We start from the raw sequence: 24804 nt of genomic DNA on the forward strand, positions 1-24804 counted from the left end.
ATCCTAGGTGGGACCCTCCCTGCCCCCATTGGCTGCTCCGCCCTCCGCTGCTGGGCTTTCCGTGGGGCCCCTCCTGGGGAGGGTAGGAAGGGACGGGCTACACATTCTCACCCATCGCCATCAGGGGGTGGTTTTCCAGTTAAGGGCACGGGTGGGTCGGAGTTGGTGCCGTGAGGCCCTTCCCGACATGAACCCTCGGTTCTTCCCTGCCACAGAGGACTACGGGCACTACGAAGAGCTGCCGGGGGAGCCTGGGGAGCACCTCTTCCCCGAGCACCCTCTGGAGCCTGACAGCTTCCCTGAGGGAGGGCCCCCAGGCCGGCCGAAGCCGGGCGCCGGTGTCCCTGACTTCCTGCCCTCGGCCCAGAGGGCCCTGTACCTGAGGATCCAGCAGAAGCAGCAGGAGGAGGAGGAGAGAGCGAGGAGGCTGGCTGAGCGCAGCAAGCAGGACCGGGAGAGTGAGGAAGGCATGTGTCCTCCCCAGGGGCAGGGGCTTCCCTGACGGGCGCAGCCCCCCGGGCCGCCGTGCAGGGCAGAGGTGGGGAGCACCTAGGTCGGGTTTTGTGTCAGAAAGGGACCTGTGGCCGGGGAGGACCCCTGCCCAGGGCTGTGAAGCTGCTGGGGCTGCTGCATGTCCCTGAGAAAATTAGAAGTCGGGGCTGCCCTTCTGTGTCGTGGGGTTCGGGAGAAACCCTGATCCCATTGAGGAGGGAGGTGGGCTGGTCCCTGGAGGAGACAGCAGGCAATACGGTTCACCCCCTGCACCCTTACAGAGGAGGCTGTAGGGAGATTCTCAATCCCCCTTTCCCAGATCATGTTCTCGGGAAGCCAACAGATGAGAGCTAGTCATCGACATAAACCAGTAATGATCACAGGCACAGCTGCCAAGTCTCAGGTGCTGTGCAGTGACCTGATGGTATCCACCCCAGGGTGAAAGGGGGCGGACAGAAACGGTATGTAGAACCTGAAGCCAGAGGCCATGGGTGGCTCTGACCAGAGCTGAGGAGCAAGTGGGACAGTGAGAACAGGGGACAGCCCCCTCCCCTAGGGGCTCCGGTTGCACCTGCCTAGAAAGTTGGACATGGGCTAGCTTCTGAGTCTGCCCACCTGGCCCCGCCTCTTATCAGCTGGTGACTGCCCTGCCCTGGGTCGCGGAAACGTTTTGAGGGGCCTGGGAGGCACGTGTCTGTGAGCCCCAAGCGCAGTGAGAGCCAAGGCAGCAGTAGCTGCTCACAGGCACTCAGAGCCAGGCCTGCCGTGCTGGGGCCTGAACCTGCCCAGGAGGTGAGTAGGTGGCGGCAGAGCCCTGGACTCGGAGTCTGAGCTCAACCCTGGCTCCGTCCCCTCTTATGGCACTGTCTGTGCCTCTGTTTTTCTTATCTGTCAGATGGGCGTGATGATAACGCTATATCCTGGGTGTTTGTGACAAATAAGACAAAGTACTTAGAATGGTGCCTGTACGGGGAAAGGTCCATAAACGATAGCCAGAGACCTGCCAGGCTCGGTGCTTGGCCTGCCTGAGCTCACTGGCTCTTCGTGGCATCCTGTGCTGGGGATGGGGTGTTGTAAGAGAGGAGAAACTGAGGTTCTGAGAGGTAAGAGGCAGGGGAGTGGGCTGCCATGGGATCCAAAGAGGACTGGTGGCAGATGTGGTGGCCACTCACCCTCTCCCTGCTCCTTTCTGCTTTTTCTCAGGTGACACTGGAAACTGGTACTCAAGTGATGAGGATGAGGGTGGGAACAGCGTCACCTCCATCCTGAAGACCCTGAGGCAGCAGACGTCTAGCCGACCCCAGGCTTCTGTCGGGGAGCTGAGCAGCACTGGGCTGGGGGACCCCCGCCTCCAGAAGGGACACCCCACGGGAGGGCGGCTGGCTGACCCCCGCCTCAGCCGGGACCCCAGACTTAGCCGCCACGTCGAGGCTTCCAGCAGTTCAGGCCCAGGTGACACAGGACCCTCTGACCCTCGACTGGCTCGCTCCCTGTCTACCCCCAAGCCCGAAGGCGGCCTTCATTCCAGCCCCGCAGGCCCCAGTGGCTCCAAGGGGTCTGGACCACCCCCTGCAGAAGAGGAGGAAGGGGAGCGGGCCCTTCGGGAGAAGGCTGTGAACATTCCCCTGGACCCCCTCCCTGGGCACCCACTGCGGGACCCGCGCTCGCAGCTGCAGCAGTTCAGCCACATCAAGAAGGATGTGACCCTGAGCAAGCCGAGCTTTGCCCGCACTGTGCTCTGGAACCCTGAGGACCTGATCCCCCTGCCCATCCCCAAGCAGGATGCAGTGCCCCCCGTCCCTGCGGCCCTGCAGTCCCTGCCTGCCCTGGATCCCAGGCTGCACCGCACCACCACCTCGGGCCCCCCCAACCCCCGGCAGCGCCCAGGCACCTCTACAGATCCCAGCACATCTGGCTCTAGCCTGCCTGACTTTGAGCTCCTCTCTCGCATCCTCAAGACTGTCAATGCCACTGGCCCCTCGGCGGCCCCTGGCCCCGGTGACAAGCCCAGTGACCCTCGAGTGCGGAAGACACCCACCGACCCCCGGCTGCAGAAACCAGCAGACTCTGCTGCCTCCTCCCGGGCAGCCAAGCCTGGCCCCACCGAAGCACCCTCTCCAGCTGCCAGCCCCAGCGGGGAGTCCTCCCCGCCAGCCACCGCCCCCTATGACCCCCGCGTGCTGGCAGCCGGCGGCCTGGGCCAGGGCAGCGGGAGCGGGCAGAGCAGCGTGCTGAGCGGCATCAGCCTCTACGACCCCAGGACTCCCAACACGGGTGGCAAAGCTGCAGAGCCGGCCGCTGATGCAGGCACGCAGCCCAAGGGCCCTGAGGGCAACGGCAAGAGCTCCGCCACCAAGGCCAAGGAGCCCCCATTTGTCCGCAAGTCTGCCCTGGAACAGCCTGAATCGGGGAAGTCTGGGGCAGATGGGGCCGCAGTCACGGCCACAGACAGGTACAACAGTTATAACCGGCCCCGGCCCAAGGCCGCTGCGGCCCCCGCCGCTGCCACGGGCGCCCCGCCAGCAGAGGGCGTCCCGCCCCAGCCCGGCGTGCACAACCTCCCGGTGCCCACCCTCTTCGGGACCGTGAAACAGGCACCCAAGACGGGCTCCGGAAGCCCATTTGCTGGCAACAGCCCGGCCCAAGAGGGTGAGCAGGACGCTGGGTCCCTGAAAGATGTTTTTAAAGGCTTTGACCCCACTGCCTCCCCCTTTTGCCAGTAGTGTTAAGCCGGAGTCGAGCGCTCCCTGCACCCCACCCTTCCCAGGGCAATATTTAAGGGCAGCAACCAGAGTTGGGGACTTGGGGGGAGGGGGGAGGGGGTCTGGGTGTTCTTTCTTTTCTTTTTTCCTATTCTTTTTTCTTTTCTTCCCCCACCCTCCTTTTTTTTTTAAAGTAGTACTTTCTTTGAAACATATAAATTGTATATAACTATCTTTAACTTCTGGTCAGTGCTGCGGGGCTCCTAGGCTCCCGCCAAGAAAACCTACATGTGCATGTGTACAGTTGCGAGTCCCCTGGGCCTCAGCCCCAGCTGGCACTCCGCCTGGCCTGGCCAGGCCTGATTTTCAGGGACTTCTTAAAGGCTGGGGCCCCAGTTTGGTGGCTGGGGGTCTGGTGGGTTTTCTGGGCAGAGCTTGGCCCCTCCCCCCCCATCCTACCCCCCCCCCCCCAGGACAAAGGGAACAGCAGGCGTCGAGAAGGCACTGAGCACTGCTCACCCTGTGGTGCATGAGCAAGAAGAGACGGAGCCGAGATGGTGGGAAGGACCCGCATGGAAGCAGGTCTAGGCATTTCTGCGTCTCCTCTGCAGTGTGCAGGCCATGATGACCCGCTTCAGGGGCCAGCGGAAGTGAGAAAGTGTCAAGACAGAAGGAAAAGAGAAAGAGCCTTCGGAAGCTGCCTGGGCCGGGAGAAACAAAGTCCTTTTCCACTGCTGTCTCATCTGGATTCACACACCGGCCTCCCTGCCATCCTCCGTCCAGAGTTCATCCCAAAGCAAACCGGCGCCCTCCAGCCTGCGACAGGAGACTCCGGGTGAGAAATGGACCTGGAGTCGACAAGGCTGGTGTGGCCAGGAGCTGCCTGCGAGAGGCAGAGCACGCGCTTTCCGTCAGCTTAGCCCATCCCGTCCTGTCGTGTCCCGGCCGTGCCTTTCCCCCTCGTGCTGGGCTCTGTCCTGGGCTCAGAAGGCAAAGTGCCCAGTGAGCCGGCCCCGGCCCTCTGGGGACAGCTCAAGGATCCATGGCACGGCCACGCCATCAGGCTCCTGACAGAGGGATCCCTGGGTGGTTCTCGGCAAAGTGTTTTGCTTTCTCCGCTTTCTTCACATCTCCTTGCACCATATTTTTAGGGCCTGTGGTTTTGGTGTGTTTGGTTTTCTTCCAAGCTGACAGGTACATGGGTTCGAGGCGTGTACAGAGTTGGATTTGTGGATACTTCCGGGAGGGGGCCTGAGGACACGGTGGGAGACTAGCCAGGGCAGGGTGTGGGCTACTGGGCCCTCTCCAGGAGAGGGACTGGGACCCCCACTGTGGGCAGGGGCCATGGGACCCAAAGCCTGTATCCTGCTCTCCTCATCCGGCTGAGCCGGGAAGGGAGCATAGATGCCTGCCCGGGCTCCGCCTGACCTCCCCCAAGACCCTGGCTGAGGTCCCATCCTGTCCACAGAGCCCCAGAGAAGGCCTACCCCGTGGACGTGGCCTGAGGGGAACCGGCGAGGCTTGTGCGGCCGGGGCTCCCTCCCGCCTGTGTGCCGCTACTGGCCGGCCGTCTCCTGCCTTTTTCCTCCTCATCCCACCGTCTCAACCACCTCGCTTAAGGGCCCTGACTCTTTCTTACTAATAATGAGGAAACATGGTGTCTCAGCCAAAGGGTTCCCCCTCCCACCTCCTCGGGGTAGGAGGTTAAAGAGGGTTCAATACCAAACGCCCTGCCCCAGAAGAGAAATAGTCTTTGAGTTTGGGGCCGGAAGCAAGGGCGGGAGAGGCAGTGCGCCATGATCAGGTTGGTTTGGTTTGTCTTTGTGTCTTTTTGTTTTGTTTTAAACAATCATCAGTGAGATTTTTCTTCAGCCACCAGTGTTGGCCTTGAAGCAGAGGGCTGCAGCCCGTAGTGTTTGTAAAATAAGAAAGAATACACAGTGTGGCTGTGGTTGGGTTTTTTTTTCCCTCCTTTGAGAATTTTTTTTATAAAAGCAAAATTAAATACTTTTTTAAAACTGAAATCTGTGGATGAAATAGAAGCTGGAACCCACCTCTTGGAATATTCAGCCTAAGAACCTCATGGGACTATGAATTCACCTGAAATTTTCATTTGCCATCAGGCTGAGCTTTTAAAGAAAAATTGTTCTCTAACCAGGATTGTAACAAAAGTGTAAATACTATTTCAGAGTTGAAAGTTGATGGTGCAAATATGTATATAACGTACTGTATTTTTACAATGATCGTCGCATGACTCTATTCCACCCCTTTTTGTACTCCATATCTGTCTTCCAGAAACGTCACCTGCCCTTTCTCCTGTGGTCTCTTAATCCAATAATTGTATTACTGCCATTAAAGGATGCAGTTATTTTAAAAAGCCTGTGGGTCTTGTTTCTCCGTGCTGCCCCCACCATCCCTTGTCCCAGAAATGACAGGGCGGGGGTGAAACCTTGAAACCAGGGTCTCTTCTGGGTGGCCAGTCCCAGGGTGACATTCATGATGACACTGTGGGAATGGTGCCTCCCAACAGCTTCAGCTTCCCTTAGCGGCTGACGAGCTGATGACTGCATTCCACAGTTCTTGAGCTCTGGCTCCGGGCCAGTCTCGGCCTTTAAGGACACAGGTGGCCCACACAGGCATGGTCCTGCCCACCGCACAGATCACAGAAGAGGCCAGTGATGAACTCAGGACAACTGGGCTGGCTGCTAAGGATGAGAAACGGGAGCCCTCTAACTGCTGTAGACTGTGTCACCTCGAAATTTATATGTTGAAACCTAGTCGCCCAATGCAATGGCGTTTGGAGGTGGGGCCTTTGGGAAGTGATGAGGTCAGGAGGATGAAACCCTTACGAATGGGGTTCGTGCCCTTATAAAAATGAGACCCCCACAGAGTATCTCTGCCCCTTCCTCCATGTGAAGATGTGGCAAGAAGACAGCCATCTGGGAACCAGGAAGAGGCTCTTCACCAGACAGACGCTGAATCTGCTGGCACTTGATCTTGGACTTCCAGTCTCCAGAACTGTGCTATTTTGTTACAGCAGCCCCAGCGGACTCAGACATTACCTACTTGTTAACCAGGAGTCTTCTCCGGGGAAGCCGCAGTCGGCGAGGGTGAGAAGGGAGCAGGACTTGGCCTGGAGAGTAGCCATGTGTTCTTTGGACTTCCTTTGGTTTCTGTGTTTCAGTGGGCCTCTTAATTTTCCATGACTGCCATATAAATTATAGAAGCCAAGTGGTTTAGAACAGGAACTTGGAGGGGGGCGGGGGAACAAAACAAAACAAAAACAGGAACTTGCTACATTACAGTCCTGGAAGTCAGAAGCATGACACATCTCACTCCATGGTTGCCAGGGCTGCCTACCTTTCTGGAAGAACAGGGAGATTCTGTTTACGTGCTTTTTTCAGCTTCTGGAGGCCACCCACCCACCTTGCCTCGTGGCCCTCTTCTGTCTACAAAGCCAGCAACGTCACATGTCTCTGGCCCTTCTTCCCTTGTCACATCTTTCTCTGGCCACAGCTGGGAAAGGTTCTCTGCTTTTAAAGACCCATGTGATTAGATTGGGTAATCCAGGATCATCTCCCCATCTCAAGATCCTTCATCACATATGCCGAGTCACTTTTGCCATGTAAATTACATATTCATGGGTTCTGGGATAAAAACATGGACATCTTTGGGGAGCCGTCCTGCCCTTTAATTGGGATCCTGGGTATTTCTCAGAGCAGGGTTCTCACAGCCCTTACGCTGGTTGCTGGTCTAAGCAGGTAAGCTCTAGGTCTCTGTCAAAAATTCAGGGTTCAGCCTTTGAATTTCTTCTAATTCATCCACACTGAGTAAGGATGATTTCACCTGTAACTCAGAACTCCAGCTCAGAGACTTCCGTGGTGGTTCAGTGGTTAAGAATCCACCCTCCAATGCAGGGGACGCAGGTTCGATCCCTGGTTAGGAAACAAAGATCCCACATGCTGCGGGGCAACTAAGCCCACGCGCCACGAATACTGAGCCGGCACACTCTGGAGCCCACGTGCCACAACTAGAGAGAAGCCCACGTGCCGCAAGGAAAGTTCCCGTGTGCCGCAACTAAGGCCCGATACAGCCAAAAGTAAGTATTTTTTTAAAAACCCCAAAAAACACCAACTCAGCTGCCTTAAACAGGCAGGAGTTCATCATCTTAGGTAAGAAGGTAGGGTGGTTTCAGGGTTGGTAAAAGAGTTAACTCCAAGTTCACTCAGGTTCAGCCCATCTTACCACACTGCCGGTCTGGGGCAGCAGTACCGCTCGTGATGGCAAGATGGCTAGAGCATCTTCCAGACTTCACCTCCTCACCCAGCCAAGTGCAGAAGCAGAAAAGAAACTGTCTATGTATCTATGAGCAAGGAAACACTTCCCAGAAGTCCCTCAGTCTTCCTTTCAGGTCTCATTGGCTGGATTAGATGGTGTGACCCTCCCTACGTTGGTCCATGGCAAGAGGGGAAATAGAGATCTGACGTCTGGTTCTTAGACTAATCAAAGATCCAGCGTCCTGGGGCTGAGCACATGGCTGCTTGGAAGGTGAACATTGCAAACACCCGTGGGGCTCGTGCAGGAAGAAGGCGGCGCAGGAGTTTGAAGCCGCAGCGGCGGTACAGGCATCATTCAAGTGTTTGGGGCATGGACCTTCTCTGCACCAGAGCCTGTGCTTGGCACCGGGCTCCAGCAGGAATGACCCACTGTCTGGGGTGAGGTGTGCAAGGAGAAGGAAGGTGGCACTGGGGCTTGGGAAGTTGGCAGGTCCTGGAGAGCCTTGAAGGCTGTGTTACAGACATGGGCAGGGGAGAGCTTGTATTCAAGTAACGACTGGAGTCAGAACCTTCCATCTGGCGGAGGTGTAGGACATGGGTTGGCCAGGGCAAGATGGGGTGGGGGTAGGGCGAGTGGGGAGCCTGGTGGGATGACAAAGCAGGAGGATCAAGGGGCTGGGCATCAGATGGATTTGAGACTCAGAGAATAGCGCACATAGGAGTTGTAACTGGGTCAGATGTGGCAGGTGACAGAGATGAGGGGTCAGGACAGGATGTCTGAGGCAGCCCAGAGGAGGGCAGTTCCCTTACTGAGGTGGCACATGTGAGGAGAAGGTGGTCTTGGAAGGGGCTGAGTGCAGCTTTGGACCTGGAGCTCTGTGCTGCAGGCCGTGAGAGGCCCCTCCACAGAGCTGGTCATCAAAGCTGCAGGAACGGATGGCATCACTCGGGAAGCACGTGGAGCTCTGAGCAGCATCGCTGTTGGAGGAAGAAATGGAAACTGAAATGGGACAGGAGTGGCCATCAAGCATCGGCTGGTGAGTGGGGCTGAGAGCCTTCCGATGGGACATTGGGAACAGCAAAGAATGCCAGGTGTTCCTCGGGTGCCTGCCCTGCCCCACCACCTAGATTCTACAGGTGTGAACATTTACTGTACTTGCTTCATCATACATTTAGCCAACTGTCCATCCCTCCATCCACCCATACATCATATTTTTGTTTTCTTTGTTTTGTTTTGTTTGCTTTGCATGTGGGACCTTAGTTCCCTGAGCAGGGATCGAAACCATGCTCCCTGCAGTGGAAGCGCAGGGTCTTAACCACTGGACCTCCGGGGAAGTCCCATATTTTTGGATGCATTTCAAAATAAGTGTCAGACATCAGAACACCCTAAATCCTGCAACATGTGTATCATTAACCAGAGTTCAATATTTATTTACGTTCCCTTTTTTTTTAAGGTGGAATTTCCATATCGTGAAATGCACAAATCTTACATGTACACTCGTGGAGTTTTCAGAAATGCATCCATCTAGGTACCCCAAACCCCTATGAATCTAGAGAACAAAGTTCCCTCGTGCCCCTTCCTGGTCATTTCCTGCTCTTACCCTCCCATGGGCAGCCACTCTTCTGGTTTCTTTCCTTCTTAGATTACTTCTGCATCCAAGTAATCTTGGATGGTCAGTGCCTATATCGGCAGCTCATTGCTTTCATAGCGGTGTAGTGCCCCCTTGGACGGTGGACCACAATCACTCCTTCACCTGCTGAGGGATGTTTGGCCATTTCTACTTTGGGGATGTTATAAATAAAGCTGCCGTAAACATTTGCGTACAGGTCTCTGTGTGACCATAGCTGTTCATTTCTCTTGGGTAAATACCTAGGACTGAGATTGCTGGGTCACAGAGCAGGTGAACACTGAGTTTTACGAGACTGCCTAACTGTCTTCCAAACTGGTCATACCATGTTACAATTCCCAGCACAGTGAATGAGACTTCCACTTGCTCCACATCTTTGCCAGCACTTTATTTCGTAATGTATTTAATATCACTATTTTTAATTGAGGTGAAGTTCACATAAAATGAACCATTTTAAAATGAACAATTCAGTAGCACTTAGTCCATTCACAATGTACAGCCATCACCTTTTTTTAGCTCCAAAATTTTTTCATCACCCCAAAAGGAAACTCATTATTAAGCATTACATCCGAAAAGATCCTTTTTCCAAAAAAAGGTCATATTCACAGGTTCAGGGGCTTAGGATGTGAACATATATTTGGGGGGGGCCAGCTTTTAACCCCCTACACTACTCTTTCAGCTGGTTCCAGGGATGCAGGCAGGGAAGGCTCTGATGGTCCTGGAGGACCTTACCAACTCCCTCTGACATCTGTCCTGGGATGTGTGTGCCATGGTTGCTGCCACTAGAGTATTTCTCACCTAGCAATAAAACATTTTGGGTGAGATATGATCATTCAATAAGATTCCTAGGAACACTTTACCGGGTATTTGCAAAAGACCCACCTAGGGGAAAATGAGCCAGCTGCTTTTTCTCCCAACAGTGTTGTCCAAGGTGTGAGCCTGGTGAGCATTTCTTAACGATACTCGGAAACAATTGGGTTTTTTTGAATAAATTTATTTATTTATTTACTTTTGGCTGCGTTGGGCCTTTGTTGCTGCGCGCAGGCTTTCTCTAGTTGCAGCGCGCGGGGGCTACTCTTCGTTGCGGTGTGCAGGCTTCTCATTGCGGTGGCTTCTCTTGTGGCGGAGCACAGGCTCTAGGTGCGCGGGCTTCAGTAGTTGTGGCACACGGGCTCAGTAGTTGTGGCATGTGGGCTCCAGAGCGCAGGCTCAGTAGTTGTGGCGCACGGGCTTAGTTGCTCAGTGGCATGTGGGATCTTCCCGGACCAGGGCTCAAACCGTGTCCCCTGCTTTGGCAGGTGGATTCTTAACCACTGTGCCACCAGGGAAGGCCAACAAATTTTTTTTTTTTTTTAAGATTTGGAGCTTATCAGTTGTATTGGCAAAGACGGGCGAGTTTATGCTGCAGAAACACAGACTCCCAAATCTCAGTGGCTCATCCGCAGCTCAGCAGGAGGCTCTGCTCATCACAGTCACCGAGGGACCCAGGTTGGCTGAAGCACTACCCCTGGAACAACTTGGCAGCAGTGAGGGAGGTGGAGAAGAGCCCACCAGCTCTTAAATGCTTCCTCCCCAAAGCCAAGGACTTTGCTTTGGCTACGTTTCATTAGCTAAAGCGAGTAAGGGGGCCAGCCTAACTTCAAGGGGATGGGGAGGTGCAATTCTACCAAGTGGCCAGGAGGCGGAGAGTTGGAAATATTTGGAGACCAGGACTAATGTTTTCCACATCACCCCTCCCCATTTCTCCCAGGCATCCCTCATTGTTTGCAGGTGCCATGCCAGGGGCTACATCGCCAGCTGAGGAGGTGTGGTGGCTTGGATCTCTCACTGCAGGGAGCGTCATTATCTTAAAGCCTCGGTTGCTGCACCCAGAGATTCACCACCAGGTTTGTGTGGAGGCCACGCCCTTAAGCCTGTTCCAGCCAATGAGTGAGCTGGGGGTGGGGAGGGGTGGGACCCAGGGATGAGGGTTTGTTGGGCCAGAGAGAGGGAGAAAACTGGTGTCTCCTCTAAGGGCCCTAATCCTATTGGATCAGGGCCCCAACCTATGACCTCATGTAACCTTAATTACCTCCTTAAAGGCCCCATCTCCAAATAACAGTCACATTGAGGGTTAGAGCTTCAACGTATGAATTTTGGGAAGACACGGTTCAGTCCTTAGCACCCGCCCTGTCCATTCCACCATATCCCCAGTAGCCCACTTGAAAAGCAAAACCTTTCACATTCTTTCTTATTTCTTCTGGTGGTTACTCTGTTTCTCTCAAAATATGTCAACTTTAGGTATTTCCTGCCAACTTCCTGCTCCCTTCCCTCCCCCTTACTTTCAGGCTGCTCTTCTAAATACTATGATACCTCATTCTCTGTGTCTTATTCTCTCAACCAGCAGTGCCCACTAGAATGTTCCACAATGATGAAAATGGATGTGTGTGATGCTTTAATAAAAAGTTAAATAAGAAATTCCAGGGCTTCCCTGGTTCTTCCACTGCAGGGAGCACTGGGTTCACTCCCTGGTCAGGGAACTAAGATCCCACAAGCTGTGCAGCCAAGAAACAAACAAACAAAACAAAACAAAAGAAAAACGTAGCTCCTAAGAAGATTAGATTATATACGCAGAAAACTGCGTAATTCTGTCCTACCGTTCCATGCTAGATCCTCACTTTACAGGGAATGGAAAAAACAGAGAACTAACTTACCTGGCATCACCTGAGTCGGCTAGAACAGACAGCCAGAACCATTTTAAGGCCTCACATGCTATCACATGTACTAAAACAATAACCACTAACACATACACACACAGTACGTGAGATGGTGCTGGCCCTGGGCTGGGTGTTTGCATGTATTGAATAATTTCCAGAACTCCATGAAGTAGGTCTTATTATGTTCCCATTTCACAAATGAAGAAATGGAGGCCCAGAGAGACGAAGCAACTTGTCCTAGATCAACAGCTACTGAGTGGCAAAGTCAGTCTCCAAATACAGACAGTCTGGCTCCAGAGTCATCTTACTCTTGGGGAGAGAGAGCCCCAGGGCTTGCGGTTGTCAGAGGAATCCAGAGCGATGCCCTTCCTCCCCTCTTGATCAGTATCTGATCAGGAAAACTGAAACCACTCCAGGCATTTAAACCAGAGGGAATGTAATACAGGGAATTGGACACCAAGAGGCTGGAAGGGCTGGAGGAGTAAAAGAGGCATAATCGGGTTACCACCGATTAGTAGCTGCGGGAAGCTGCTAGAATCCCCAGGGTCAGTGTAACAAGAAAATGACGGTGTCACCCAGAGACTGCTATGTTGCTGAAGTAGGAACCAGGCTGCCTGAGCAGGACTTCTGAAGCTTGAGTTTGGCAACCTTCCCTCAGGGCGTCACCAGAAGCCAGGGGGGAAAAAAGCTTCTTGCTTTTATGCCTTCCAACTGACAGAAACTAACAGGAAACCATCTGGCAAAGGAGATGGAGAAACGTAGTTTGCAGGCTTCTAGCCCCTGTTGTAGAGAGGAAGGTATAGGAGGGCAGCGAGTGTGGATCTAACATACTGACTCTCTTTTTCATGCCCCAGGCATCTGCTGTCTTTGAGGGGCATGTGAAACCTTCTGCTGCGTGAGCTGTCACTCTTGTAGGGGACCCAGCTGTCACCCTGGGGTGTCCTCAGAGTCACAGCACAACTATAGAGGAGGGTCTGCAGTGAGGAGGAGATGGGACAAGCTGGTGGAGGAAGAGGGGAGAGCGGGGAGATGACCCCTTCGCACTAAGCCTTGCTTCACCCTGGACCCCTCCCTTTCTCCCCAGCGTGTCCCAGAAATTGCAAGAGCAGGCTCTGCATCTTCCCTGAAAGGCCTCTACTTCACCCTTCTCTTCCCCACACAGCTCACTTTATCCAGCCTTCTGTCTGTTGCTTCTGCTACGCCTCGCGGATGATCTGATGTGTCTTCATGAAGGACTTTGTTAAGACAGATAGCCAGTGCTCCAAGCCAGCGGTCGTCTAAGAGATAAACACACAGACCACATCTTGTGGGAGAGGAATGCAGGAAAGCCTGGAGAGGGAGTTGATGGATGGATGGGTGTCCAGGAAAGACCCAGCTTTCTGGGCATCTGCCAGGTGTATAGGACATATGATCGCCTTGTACAGTTGTGCAGGTTTAACACTGAACAAGGACATCGCACCTAAAAGGACATCATTCACATGGAAATCATAGATTTGTAGACTGATGATGACAATTTACTAGCATTTCGCAGAAAATTCTCTTGTTCTAACCAGATCAGTGTAGTAGGATAATTTTCAGGTAAGTGGAGACACTAAAGGAGAGTCTTGATCCTTGGATGGGCTGGGGGCCAAGGAAGTGGGGGGAGGGAAAGGAAGGGAATCCCAGAGGGGGACACAAAGGTGGAGGGAGGGAAGGTCCGGCAGCCTGGGGGGCAAAGTCTTGAGATTAGAAGGGGGAGTTGCTTTTAGCAGAGATGAATGAGCAGTTCAGGGTTAGGTGGGGTCTGAGGGGCAGGGAGGACAAGGCTCCCATCAGAGCCTTCAGACCCCTCCATTTCATCTCCTCATGTCTCTTACTTACCACAAGTGGGCGGCAAGTCTGTGTCCACCAGAGGGATATCCAGGTCCAGAGATGGATAGGACGCTGAAGCTGAGGCAAACATCCAGGAAGCCACAGGGAACAGAACAGCTCAGGGGGCAATGGGAAGGGCCCCAGCCACTCCCTGCGGCTTGGCCTGCCCTGACATTTCTGCTTTCAGAATGACGTTTCTTGGGAAATAGGTGAAGGTGGGCAAAGGATACAAACTTCCGGTTAGAAGATGAATGCATTGTGCGGATCTAATGAGTACAGGTAACAGTACTCTCTTGTATACTTGAAAGTTGCTAAGACAGTAGATCTTTTAACTTTTTTTCTTTACCATGCCACGCGGCTGGCAGGATCTTAGCTCTCCCACCAGGGACTGAACGCGCACCCTCGGCAGTGAAAGCACAGAAAAACAGATCTTAAAATGTTCTCAACACACACTGAAAAAAATGGTACCCGTGTGAAGTGAGGGAGGTGTTAGCTAACATTATATGTATATGTTATATCGAATATATATGTATATATATATGTATATCGAATGTATATGTATATATGTATATGTATATATGTATATCGAATCATCACACTGTACATCTTAAACCCAATCTTATACACCAATTATATCTCAATAAAGCTGGGAAAAAAACCCAAAATGACATTTCTCCTCTCTCCCACCCCCCACCCCAGGTTACAAAAGCAATCTTTTTTTTTAGAATTTTATTTATTTATTGGGTCTTCATTGCTGCACGTGAGCTTTCTCTAGTTGCGGCGAGTGGGAGCTACTCTTCGTGAGGTGCACGGGCTTCTCATTGTGGTGGCTTCTCTTGTTGTGGAGCACAGGCTGTAGGCGCACAGGCTTCAGTAGCTGTGGCACACAGGCTCAGTGGTTGTGGCTCACAGGCTCTAGAGCGCAGGCTCAGTAGTTGTGGCGCACGGGCTTAGTTGCTCCGCGGCATGTGGGATCTTCCTGGAGCAGGGCTCGAACCCGTGTGCCCTGAATTGGCAGGCGGATTCTTTTTTTTTTTTTTTTTTCCTGTATGCGGGCCTCTCACTGTTGCGGCCTCTCCCGTTGCAGAGCACAGGCTCCGGACGCGCAGGCTCAGAGGCCATGGCTCACGGGCCCAGCTGCTCCGCGGCACGTGGGAACCTCCCGGACCAGGGCACGAACCTGTGTCCCCTGCACCGGCAGGCGGACTCTCAACTACTGCGCCACCAGGGAAGCCCCGGCAGGCGGATTCTTAACCACTGCACCACCAGGGAAGTCCCCAAAGCAATCTTAATGGTAAAATTTTTTGGAAAACTCCCTCCTCCCCCCCCAAAAAATGGGAAGAAGAAAATAAGTATTACCCAGAATCTCGTAAAGCAAGTTATTCAGACTGTTGTCACAGGGACACCTTGTTCCCTCACATGTAAAACCCTCACAACCCATAGCCTTCTCTTCCCTGGATTCACATGTTCACTTTCTGGAGCACATCCTTGAAATCATTTTTACAAGGAAGAGAATACCTGGGTGTGGGGAGGATAAAAAGTGGAGAGGTGTTATTTTGTCAAGAAAACTGCTATATACCAGCAATAACCAACCAGGAAATTAACAGAAAATCAGATAACCTTCCCAAGAGCGATAAAAAAACTAGAAAGTATCTCGGAAGTAACTTAATGAAGAACACACAAGGACTTTCTGGAGGTGTCAAATACTTCGGACAGAGTTAATTTTATTCAAAAAGTCCACTGCAGTAGAGAGAATGCTCTGAGCTCCGAAATCTGCAAGCGGGAATTCCCCAGCGGTCCAGTGGTTAAGACTCCGCTCTTTCACTGCCAAGGGTCCAGGTTCAATCCCTGGTCGGGGAACTAAGATCCCACAAGCCGCGTGGTGCAGCCAAAGAACAAACAAAATCTGCAAGCATCTTAAAAGTCAGACAGAAAAAGACATTGCTTATCTAGGGTAAGAGGGTTTCGCAGTCAAGGGGAAGTTGCCTAGATGAGGAAAAGTAACCATGGTGGTTTGCAAGACACACAGGAAGTGTGTCTTCCTGGGGTCAGTGCGTTCTCAGGAGAAGCTGATGAGGAGGTATGTCCCACTTTTCAGTCCTTCGGAGAAGAGGGAAGCTATAGTTGAGGGCCTGGGGGGAGGAGACAAGCCAGACTTAAGTTTGCGTAGAGCAAAACAGAGGGTGAGAGATGGGCCGTGAACACCTGGTTGGACAAAATGTTGAAATCTTATTCAAGGACAACCTGAATAAATGCCTTCTTTGTGGTTTTCACAACTTGACATTGTAATTCCCCTCCACACTCTGAAATGTCCTGCCTGCCACCAAAGCTGATCGTTTATCTCCTTGGTTCATTGGGTTCATTGTTGTGTCCGTGGTTGTTGGAACAGTCCCTGACATCTAGTCAGTTCCTTTTTAAAATATATATATATATATATATACACACACACACACACACACACACATATTTATTTATTTATTTGGTTGTACCAGGCCTTAGTTGCAACAGGCAGTCTCCTTAGTTGTGGCATGTGAACTCTTAGTTGCAGCATGCATGTGGGATCTCATTTCCTGACCAGGGATCAAACCCAGGCCCCCTGCATTGGGAGCACGGAGTCTTATCCACTGCGCCACCAGGGAAGTCCCCAACTAGTCAGTTCTTGATAAAAATATATTCTTTAAAAAAATGTTGAGGGAATTCCCTGGTGGTCCAGTGGTTAGGACTCTGCACTCTCACTGCCGAGGGCCTAGGTTCAATCCCTGGTCAGGGAAATAAAATCCCACAAGCTGCGTGGCATGGCAAAAAAAAAAAAAAAAATTAAAAACGGAGATATAATTGACCTATAACACTGTATAAGTTTCTGTTGTAACTGTGATGATTTGACACACATTGATCCATACATACAATGACCACTGCAGTATGATTACCACTGCAGTGTTGGAGCACCTCCATCGCATCACATAATTATATTTTCTTTTCTTGTGATGAATAAAAATATATTCACTGTAAAAGGATACCAATGCCTGATCTCGCCCTCCGATCCGCAGGTCCTGACTATGTTGCTCCAAGATGGGGCTGGAGCATTCATGTTTTTCTTAAAGCTCCCGATTGATTCGTTTTAGAACCACTGATGGAATCACAAGTGCAGAGGCAACTGGCCAGCTCTGTCTCCTTAAAGAGGATTTGTTTTCTCTGCAATGACCCTTTCATCTTTTTTTTTTCTTCTCTCCTTTCTCATCTGCCTAAAATCATTCATCAGCCAAAAATGTGAGAAATGTGTTTCAAATATTTTCAGTTCCCATTTAAGCCCATTTAATGCTTAACGTTCATTGCCAGCAGGCAGACTATCTAGTACAGCCCGTTTGAATTCCCTCCCCAAGTTTAAACCCCCAACCTGCCTCTCCCTCCATAAAATCCAAGCTCTTCCCAGTAGGAGAGGAAGGCGCAGAGGTCGACAGGGGCCTGGCCTAGCCGGGCTTGCAGCCATGGTTCTGGAGGGTGATGGAAAGCTGTGGAAGATCTTCACCCTCATAGGAGGGTTTAAGCTGGGGAGAAACATCATTTGATGCTCATTTCAAACCTCTTCCGGGGACTTCCCTGGTGGTCCAGTGATTAAGACTCCGTGCTCCCAGTGCAGGGGGCTGGGTTCAATCCCCTGTCCTGGAACTAGATCCGGCATGTCACAACTAAAAGATCCCGCATGCCGCAACTAAAAGATCCCACATGCCGCAACAAAGCTCCCAGACGTGGCAATGAAGATCCCACGTGCTGCAACTAAGACCCGATGCAGCCAAATTAATTAATTAATTAAAAAATCTTCCACCTGCTAAGTCCGTTTTCCACTGAGCCCTCAGCACCACATTCAAAAGACATACATCAGATCATGCTACACCCCAGCTCAAAATCTCCCACTGGCTCCCATCATGAACTATGGCCCACCAGACTCCAATAACCCACCCCTGCCCCCCATTCTCTCTCTGACGTCCTCTCCTCCCAATCTCCCCATTGCTTAGTTCTGCTCTAACCATACTGGCCTCCTGGCTATTTCCCCAGCGTGTCAAGCACGCTCCGGCCTCAGGGCCTTTGCACTTGCTATCACCTCTGACTGGAGCACCCCGCCTCATCACCTCATGGCTGACTCCCTCTTGTTACTCAGATTACTACTCACATGTCACATCCTCAAAACTTAGTGATTTAAAACAATAAATGTATTATCACACATAGTTTCTGTGGGTCAGGAATCCTACAGGAGTGGCTTAGCTGGGTGGTTCTAGCTTGGGGTCTCCCATGACCTTGGGTTGGGGCTGTGATCATCCAAAGAATTGACAGGGACTGGAGGGTCCACTTCCAAGGAGGTTCACTTGTGTGACTGGCAAGCTGTTGCTGGTTGTTGGCTAGGGCCTCAGTTTCTCTCCACGTGGGCCTCTCCGCAAAGGTGCTTGAGTGTCCTCACAATGTGGCAGCCAGTTTCCCACAGAAAAGGTGATTCAAGAGACCAAGGTGGAAGTCGTAATGTCTTTTGGAATCCAGCCTTGAAAGTCACATTCTGTCACTTCCACAGCATTCTGTTGGTCACACAGAGCAGTCCTGATTGGACGTGGCAAGAGACTATACAGGGGACATCCCTGGTGGTCCAGTGGTTAAGACTCTGCGCTCCCAATGCAGGGGGCCCAGGTTCGATCCCTGGTCAGGGAACTAGATCTTGCACGTGGCAACGAAGATCCCGCGTGCTGCAGCTAAGACCCGGTGCAGCCAAATAAATTAAAATACAAAACAAAACAGGGACTTCCCTGGTGGCACAGTGGTTAAGAATCCATCTTCCCATGCAGGGGACACAGGTTCAAGCCCTGGTCCAGGAAGATACCACATGCTACAGAGCAGCTAAGCCCACGCGCCACAACTACTGAGCCTGCGCTCTAGAGCCTGTGAGCCACAACTACTGAGCCCATATGCCACAACTACTGAAGCCCACATGCCTAGATCCCATGCTCCGCAACAAGAGAAACCACCGCAGTGAGAAGCCCGCGTACCGCAACAAAGAGTAGCCCCTGCTCGCCACAACTAGAGAAAGCCTGCACACAGCAACGAAGACCCAAGGCAGTCATTAATTAATTAATTAATTAATTAAAAACAAAACAAAGAAGGACTATACAAAGTGTGAAGATCACTGGATCATCTTAGAGGCTGGCAGCCACACTGTCTCATTTTCTAGCTCATCACCTTGACTTATTTTCTTCATGGATTTGACACTACCTGAAATTACATTAATTATTCCTTTGTCTCCCTTCCCCAATAGTGTCATGCCCATAGGGGCTGGGACAGTTTTCTATTTTGTTCACTGCTATATCCTCAGTTTCTCAAACAGAGGTTGGTACATAGTAGGTAATCAATAAATATTTGCTGAATTAATAAATGGAGAATCTACTTTAGGGGAGGTCTTTAGATCGTTGAATGAGCTTTTTTTCAGGTGTCCAGGTGAAAGATAACAAGGGTTTGGACTAGGGAAGGATTGGAGAGAAATAGATAGGTATTGATATGGTAACCTGTCCTCTTGCAAGTTTCTGATCTCTCCTTGCTACAATCCATCCTCCAAAGAGAGGCAGAGTGATTTTCTTAACAGATAAATTAAACATTGTCTGTTCCCTCCATAGCGCCATAGCTCCCTAGTGCACAGGATCAGGAATTAAAGGTGACCCAGGAGTTAAATGGGGCGATTTTGGAGGGTTAAGATTATCGATGCCTTGCTCTGGTTGGGGTTAAGGAGAGCAGAGAGCTGCTTTTCTGGATTCAAAAGATCTCTACACACTCTAGGTCATCTCAGACAATATAATTATCACAGCTGCCCACAAGAAACTAAGGAAACTCTCTCATGATGGTAAATAATCGTCATTTATTTTATTGTTATATTCAGTTTCCTACACTCACAGGAATCTTTCCTGGCCCCAGATTCTTTCTGCAAGTCTCTGATCATGCTTTAGCTGGTCCATGCCTACTCATAGTTCCAGTTTCAACTTAGGCACCCCCTGCTGACCCCACATCCAAGCAGGGTTAGTTGCCTTATCTGGACTCCTCTAGTGTCCCAGACTTTCCCTAGAATTTACTTATTTAGCATATTTATCGCTTATTTTCTGCCTTCCCCTCTAAAGCAGGGGTCCCCAACCCCCGGGCCATGGACTGGTATCGGTCAGTGGCCTGTTAGGAACAGGGACGCACAGCAGGAGGTGAGCAGCGAGTGAGCAAAGCTTCATCTGCCGCTCCTCATCGCTCGCATTACCTCCTGGACCACCCCTCCCACCCCCCTGTGGAAAACAGGTCTTGCATGAAACCGGTCCCTGGTGCCAAAAATGTTGGGGATCACTGCTCTAGAATGTAAGCTCCATGAAAGCAAGGAACTTTCCAATCCATGAACATGGTATATACATGTCCATTTATTTAGATCTTCTTTAATGTGTCTCAACAGTATCTTGTAGTTTTCAGTATAGAAATCTTGCACATCTTTTGTTAAATTTATTCCTAAGTATTTTTTTTGATGTGGACCATTTTTTTTTAAGTCTTTATTGCGTTTGTTACAATATTGCTTCTGTTTTATGTTTTGGTTTTTTGGCTGCGAGGCATGTGGGATCTTAGCTCCCCAACCAGGGATTAAACCTGCACCCCCTGCATTGGAAGGTGACGCCTTAACCGCTGGACCACCAGGGAAATCCCAGTATTTTTGTTTTTGATGCTAATTGTAAAGGGAATTATTTTAAATCTCACTTTATAATTGTTTCCTGTAAGTATATTAACATAAGACTGATTTTTGTATATTGATCATGTATCTTGCAGCCTTGCTAAATTCATTTATTAGTTTCAGTAGTTATTTCGATTCCTTAGAATTTTCTATATAAACAATCACATCACAGGAATTCTCTGGTAGTACAGTGGTTAGGACTCCATGCTTTCACTGCTGAGGGCCCAGGTTCAGTCCCTGGTCAGAGAACTAAGATCCCACAAGACGAGCGTCCAAAAAAAAAAAAAAAATTACATCACATGTAAATATTGACAGTTTTACTTCTTCCATCTGATCTTTATGCCCTTTATTGCTTCTTCTTGCCTTATTGCACTAGTTAGGATCTCCAATATAATTTTGATCAGAAGTGGTGGGAGTGGAAATCCTTGATTTACTTCAATCTTAAGGGAAAAGTAGTAAATATTTTACAACTAAGAATGATGCTGGTTGTAGGTTTTTTTGTAGATGCCCTTTATCAGATTGAGGGGGTTCAGGGCAGAGAATTTTATCTGTTCACTGATTTATACCAAAAGTGTAGCTTAATGCTGTCAGAGAGCAATTTCTCAGTAAACACTTGTTAAATGAATGAATGCGTATAAGATGCATGGCACAGTGGCTAGTAATTTGGCATTGGACTTTAATTAACTGTGTGATTTAGGGCAACTAATTTAACCTCTCCTCTTCCTTCTCTGTGAAATGGGGATAATAATGGTATATATTACCTAGGGTTGAGGATTTAATGAGAGTATCCACGTAAAGGAAGAGCACAGTGTCTGACATGGTTAGTGCTCAACAAACATTAACTTTTATTACCTCACTTCTCTGAGCCTTATGTTTTTTTTCCTCTATAAAAGAGGGAATGTTCTAATCCTTAACGCCTAGGTTTATGATGGGGTTAAATGACATTATGCACATAATGTGCCTAGCACGATTCCTGGCACAGAGGAAGTCATTAATAAATGTTTGCTATTATTATTTACCAAGTTCCCTACCTATATTGAACGGAGAGACATGGAGATCTGTTGATCAAGGACCCAGTCCACTGGAAGCTCACAGCCTGATAGCAGGGACAGATAAGTATAGAAATCATTACAACACAGTGTAATAAGGGCATATATAAAGCCATCTGTGGACCCAGAGGCAGAAGCTGGCTGCTGAAATCTGACAGTTAAATCAGGTCCCTCTCAACTCAGACATTGGCTTAGACCTAAAAGGAAACAGTTGTTTATAGCAGGAAAAATTGGAAACAATCTAGGGCTTGGTACAACTTGTGGTACGTCCTTATAATGCATCAGTGTGAAGCTTTAAACTTGCTGTGGAATAGGGGATGGGAACTGGCTGGGGGCACCGGATGTGAATTACTTTTCATTAGACCACTTTGTAACTTGCATCTTGTACCATGTTCAAAATAAATAAAATTTTTAAAATAGAAAAAATTATACTATGGAAAAATATTCAGTGCCACCGGTCAATGTTCACGATTGACCGCTACCATATGAAAAAAATTAATTTGTCAAACGGCAACCGTTTACACCCGCCTAGAAAAAAGGTGGAATAGGGGTACAACAAAATATTAGCAGTAACCGCTCATTGGTGGGATTAATGTTGAATTTTACTTTCTCCTCTGGGCTCTTCGAGATTTTGCAAAGTTTCTACATTAAGCACCACGAGTTTTGTTTTGTTTTTTGGCTATTAAAGTTATTAACAAAAACTACAAGTCCCGGTAGACATAGCGCCTCCGACTTCTGAAGACCGGCCTTCCCCCTGCGCAATGAACGCTGGGATTCGAAGTCCAGCCCCAGAAGCAAGGTGGGACGCACAGTACCGGCACAGATGACAGAGGAGGGATCACAGCTATTTCAACCAATGAACAGTGCGCACCGGACCTGAGTGGCACACGCAAAACCAATAGATGAGCGGCTAAGCCTGACTGACGTGCGCTTCAGCCTACGGGCGGCCCATGGGGCGGTGCGGTGCGCCGCGGCCGTAGTGCGAACCATGGGAGGTGGCTGGTGGTGGGCTCGGGCTGCCCGCCTTGCCCGACTCCGCTTCCGGGGGGCGCTGCTGCCGCCTCCGCGGCCCCGGAGCGGGGGCGCCCGGGGGTCCTTTGCTCCTGGCCACGGCCCCCGCGCTGGGGCTTCGCCGCCCCCAGTGTCCGAGCTGGACCGCGCAGACGCCTGGCTCCTCCGGAAGGCTCATGAGACAGGTCTGGGGCTGTGGCTGGGGTCGGCCCGGATGGGAGAGGGGGATCCGCATAGCCGAGCTGTCCGCGCGCGCGAGTGGAGGATGGTGGTGGGATTTCTGCTGGAAACGGGGCCCGGGCTCAGGGGGGAGAAGGGCTTCCGCGTAAGCGCAGGCTGCAAGAGCGCAGTCTGTCCGCATAGGAGACGGGCTTGTGGATGGGACCGTGGGTCTGGTTTATGGGGTGCAGTAGGGATTGGAGAGGTTGGTCGGGCCAGGACAGGCAGCCTTATCAAACTGCGCTGTCTGGGTGGGAGAGGCTTCCAAAGAGGGCTATGGGCGGGGGAGTTACCTACAAGAGGGGGCCTCGTTGGAGGGGCCAGTTCAGATTAAAGAGGCGACCACTCTGCATAAAGCGGGAGCGTGGAGCCCCACAGAAGAGGGAGGAAGTTGCGGATTAGAAGAGGGAACAACCAATAGAAGAAAATCTCTGGGCTGATTGGAGGGCGTGCTGCTCCTGGCTGCAGGGGGCGGGGCCCCATGTGGGCGGTGGGGTTCCGGATTGGAGAGGACTGGTCTTGTAGGTACAGGATGGGGTAGGGGTGGGGGGATTGTAACCCGACTAGTCCCCGTTAGTGCCACACCAAGGACTTGAATAGATGTGAATGACACCAAGGAAGAGCATACCCAGCAGCAGATAGTGAGGTTTCAGAAAACTGAAGGGGAAGGCTGGAGAGAGGCCTGGGGGAGTGTGTGTGGGGGTAACAATTTGTTGGGAGGTCTGAGGAAGAAGTGAGGGGGCACCCCTTGGGGATACACATGTGGGAAGGACGTTGACCAAGGTGACCTCTTGGGACCTTCCTGTCCTCAGATTAGGTTCTGAAATTTTGATCTTAGATCCTCCGCCAGATTCTGCAGACTGTCTTGAATCTTTGGTGTTGCAGAGTTTGGGGTGGGGAGGGGCTCAGAGATGGAGACGAGAGAGGGTTTTGGGGGGATAGGGTTTGGTAGGCGGACCGCCAGGACAAGGTGGGGATTTGGGGCCAGACTGGGCGGTGAGATGAAGAGGCGCCCCTCAGTTTGACTGTCTGGGCTGGGGGGCTGCAGAGCAGGGTTTGAGCTGATGTGGATTTCTCCGCCCCACCCCCTCCAGCCTTCCTCTCCTGGTTCCGCAATGGCCTCCTGGCATCAGGCATCGGGGTCATCTCCTTCATGCAGAGTGATATGGGTCGGGAGGCCGCCTACGGTGAGTGCAGACCCCAGTGTCGCCCCCACCAGGGAGTGGGGCGCTCCCTCCCCCACTGGGGAAGGTAGACTCCTGCCCCATCCCGTCACCCCCCCAGAGTAAACGTCGCTAGAACCCCTTATTCTTCCCCCACCGGAAGTTGCCTCACCTTCACTTGTGAGTGTCCACCTTCTACCCACCCCATCCCTACCTCCTGGGCACTGGACCCACCAGAGGGGGTGGCTCAGGGCAGGGCTGTGGGTCCTCATCTTTTCCAATCTAACTTCTCAACAAAGATGAGGGTCTCTGTCCCAGCCCCACCCCCAGCCTGGCCCTGCCCCTGCCCCTCCGGCCTTATCTTTGCTCTCAGACCAGCCCCCCACCTCCAAGCCTAGCCACCCCTCCGATTCCTTCTCCTGTCCCCGACCTTGGCTGTGTACTGTCCCTGACCTCTACCCCGCTCTTGAGTGTGCCCCATCCCCTTTCTAACGCCACCTCAGTCCCGTGAACGGCCTGGGTCCCCAGGATCAGCCTCCCTGACGCCGGCCCGCACTCTGTCCCACAGGCTTCTTCTTGTTGGGCGGCCTGTGTGTGGTGTGGGGCGGCGCCTCCTATGTGGTGGGCCTGGCGGCGCTGCGGGGACCCATGCAGCTCTCGTTGGGGGGCGCGGCCGCAGGCGTGGGCGCCGTGCTGGCCGCCGGCCTGCTCTGGGCTTGTGCCGTCGGCCTCTACATGGGCCAGCTGGAGCTGGACGTGGAACTGGTGCCCGAAGACGACGGGACCGCCGCAGCGGAAGGGCCGGATGAGGCGGGCCGGCCGCCACCGGAGTGAGCTGCAGGGCCGCGGCCGCGGGGAACGGCTGGGCGCTGGACTGCCAGGGCCCGAGGACCGGGACATTAAAACCTGACCCTTCCCTTGCTCCCGATTCCGAGTGGTGGTTGCTTTTGCGGGGATGCTGAGCGAAGGAGGAGGGTAGGGGCGGA

At 51.7% G+C, this 24804-nt stretch overlaps 2 protein-coding genes across 8 annotated transcripts in view; both read left to right on the forward strand.

The window, feature by feature from the left end:
• Window positions 1-5537, forward strand: part of ZC3H4 (zinc finger CCCH-type containing 4) — a 43763-nt gene extending 38226 nt beyond the window's left edge. For 4 of the 7 annotated variants that reach the window (XM_082677859.1, XM_082677863.1, XM_082677862.1 and 1 more), the window contains 2 exons: window positions 216-467; window positions 1696-5537. In XM_082677859.1, the coding sequence (XP_082533985.1) occupies window positions 216-467; window positions 1696-3215 (1772 nt within the window). In that variant the 3' untranslated portion in view covers window positions 3216-5537. The remainder of the gene's footprint in view (window positions 1-215; window positions 468-1695) is intronic. The other 3 variants (XM_082677864.1, XM_082677865.1, XM_082677860.1) reach the window with 2 other exon arrangements.
• Window positions 5538-22391: 16854 nt separating this feature from the next.
• On the forward strand, window positions 22392-24737 carry TMEM160 (transmembrane protein 160). The gene is made up of 3 exons (XM_082676327.1): window positions 22392-22621; window positions 23750-23842; window positions 24387-24737. The coding sequence occupies exons 1-3, from the start codon at window positions 22414-22416 to the stop codon at window positions 24650-24652; spliced, it is 567 nt and encodes a 188-aa protein (XP_082532453.1). The 5' UTR covers window positions 22392-22413; the 3' UTR covers window positions 24653-24737.
• Window positions 24738-24804: the final 67 nt, after the last annotated feature.

This window comes from Grampus griseus (genome assembly GCF_964374135.1).
Source record: "Grampus griseus genome assembly, chromosome: 19".
Classification (NCBI taxonomy): Eukaryota; Metazoa; Chordata; class Mammalia; order Artiodactyla; family Delphinidae; genus Grampus; species Grampus griseus.

Excerpts from the sequence above, each read along its gene's own strand:
- TMEM160 (XM_082676327.1), top strand. The coding sequence starts at position 22,414 with ATGGGAGGTGGCTGGTGGTGGGCTCGGGCTGCCCGCCTTGCCCGACTC. Across the intron at positions 22,622-23,749 it reads CCGGAAGGCTCATGAGACAG|CCTTCCTCTCCTGGTTCCGC; the intron begins GTCTGGGGCTGT and ends CACCCCCTCCAG. Across the intron at positions 23,843-24,386 it reads GGGTCGGGAGGCCGCCTACG|GCTTCTTCTTGTTGGGCGGC; the intron begins GTGAGTGCAGAC and ends TCTGTCCCACAG.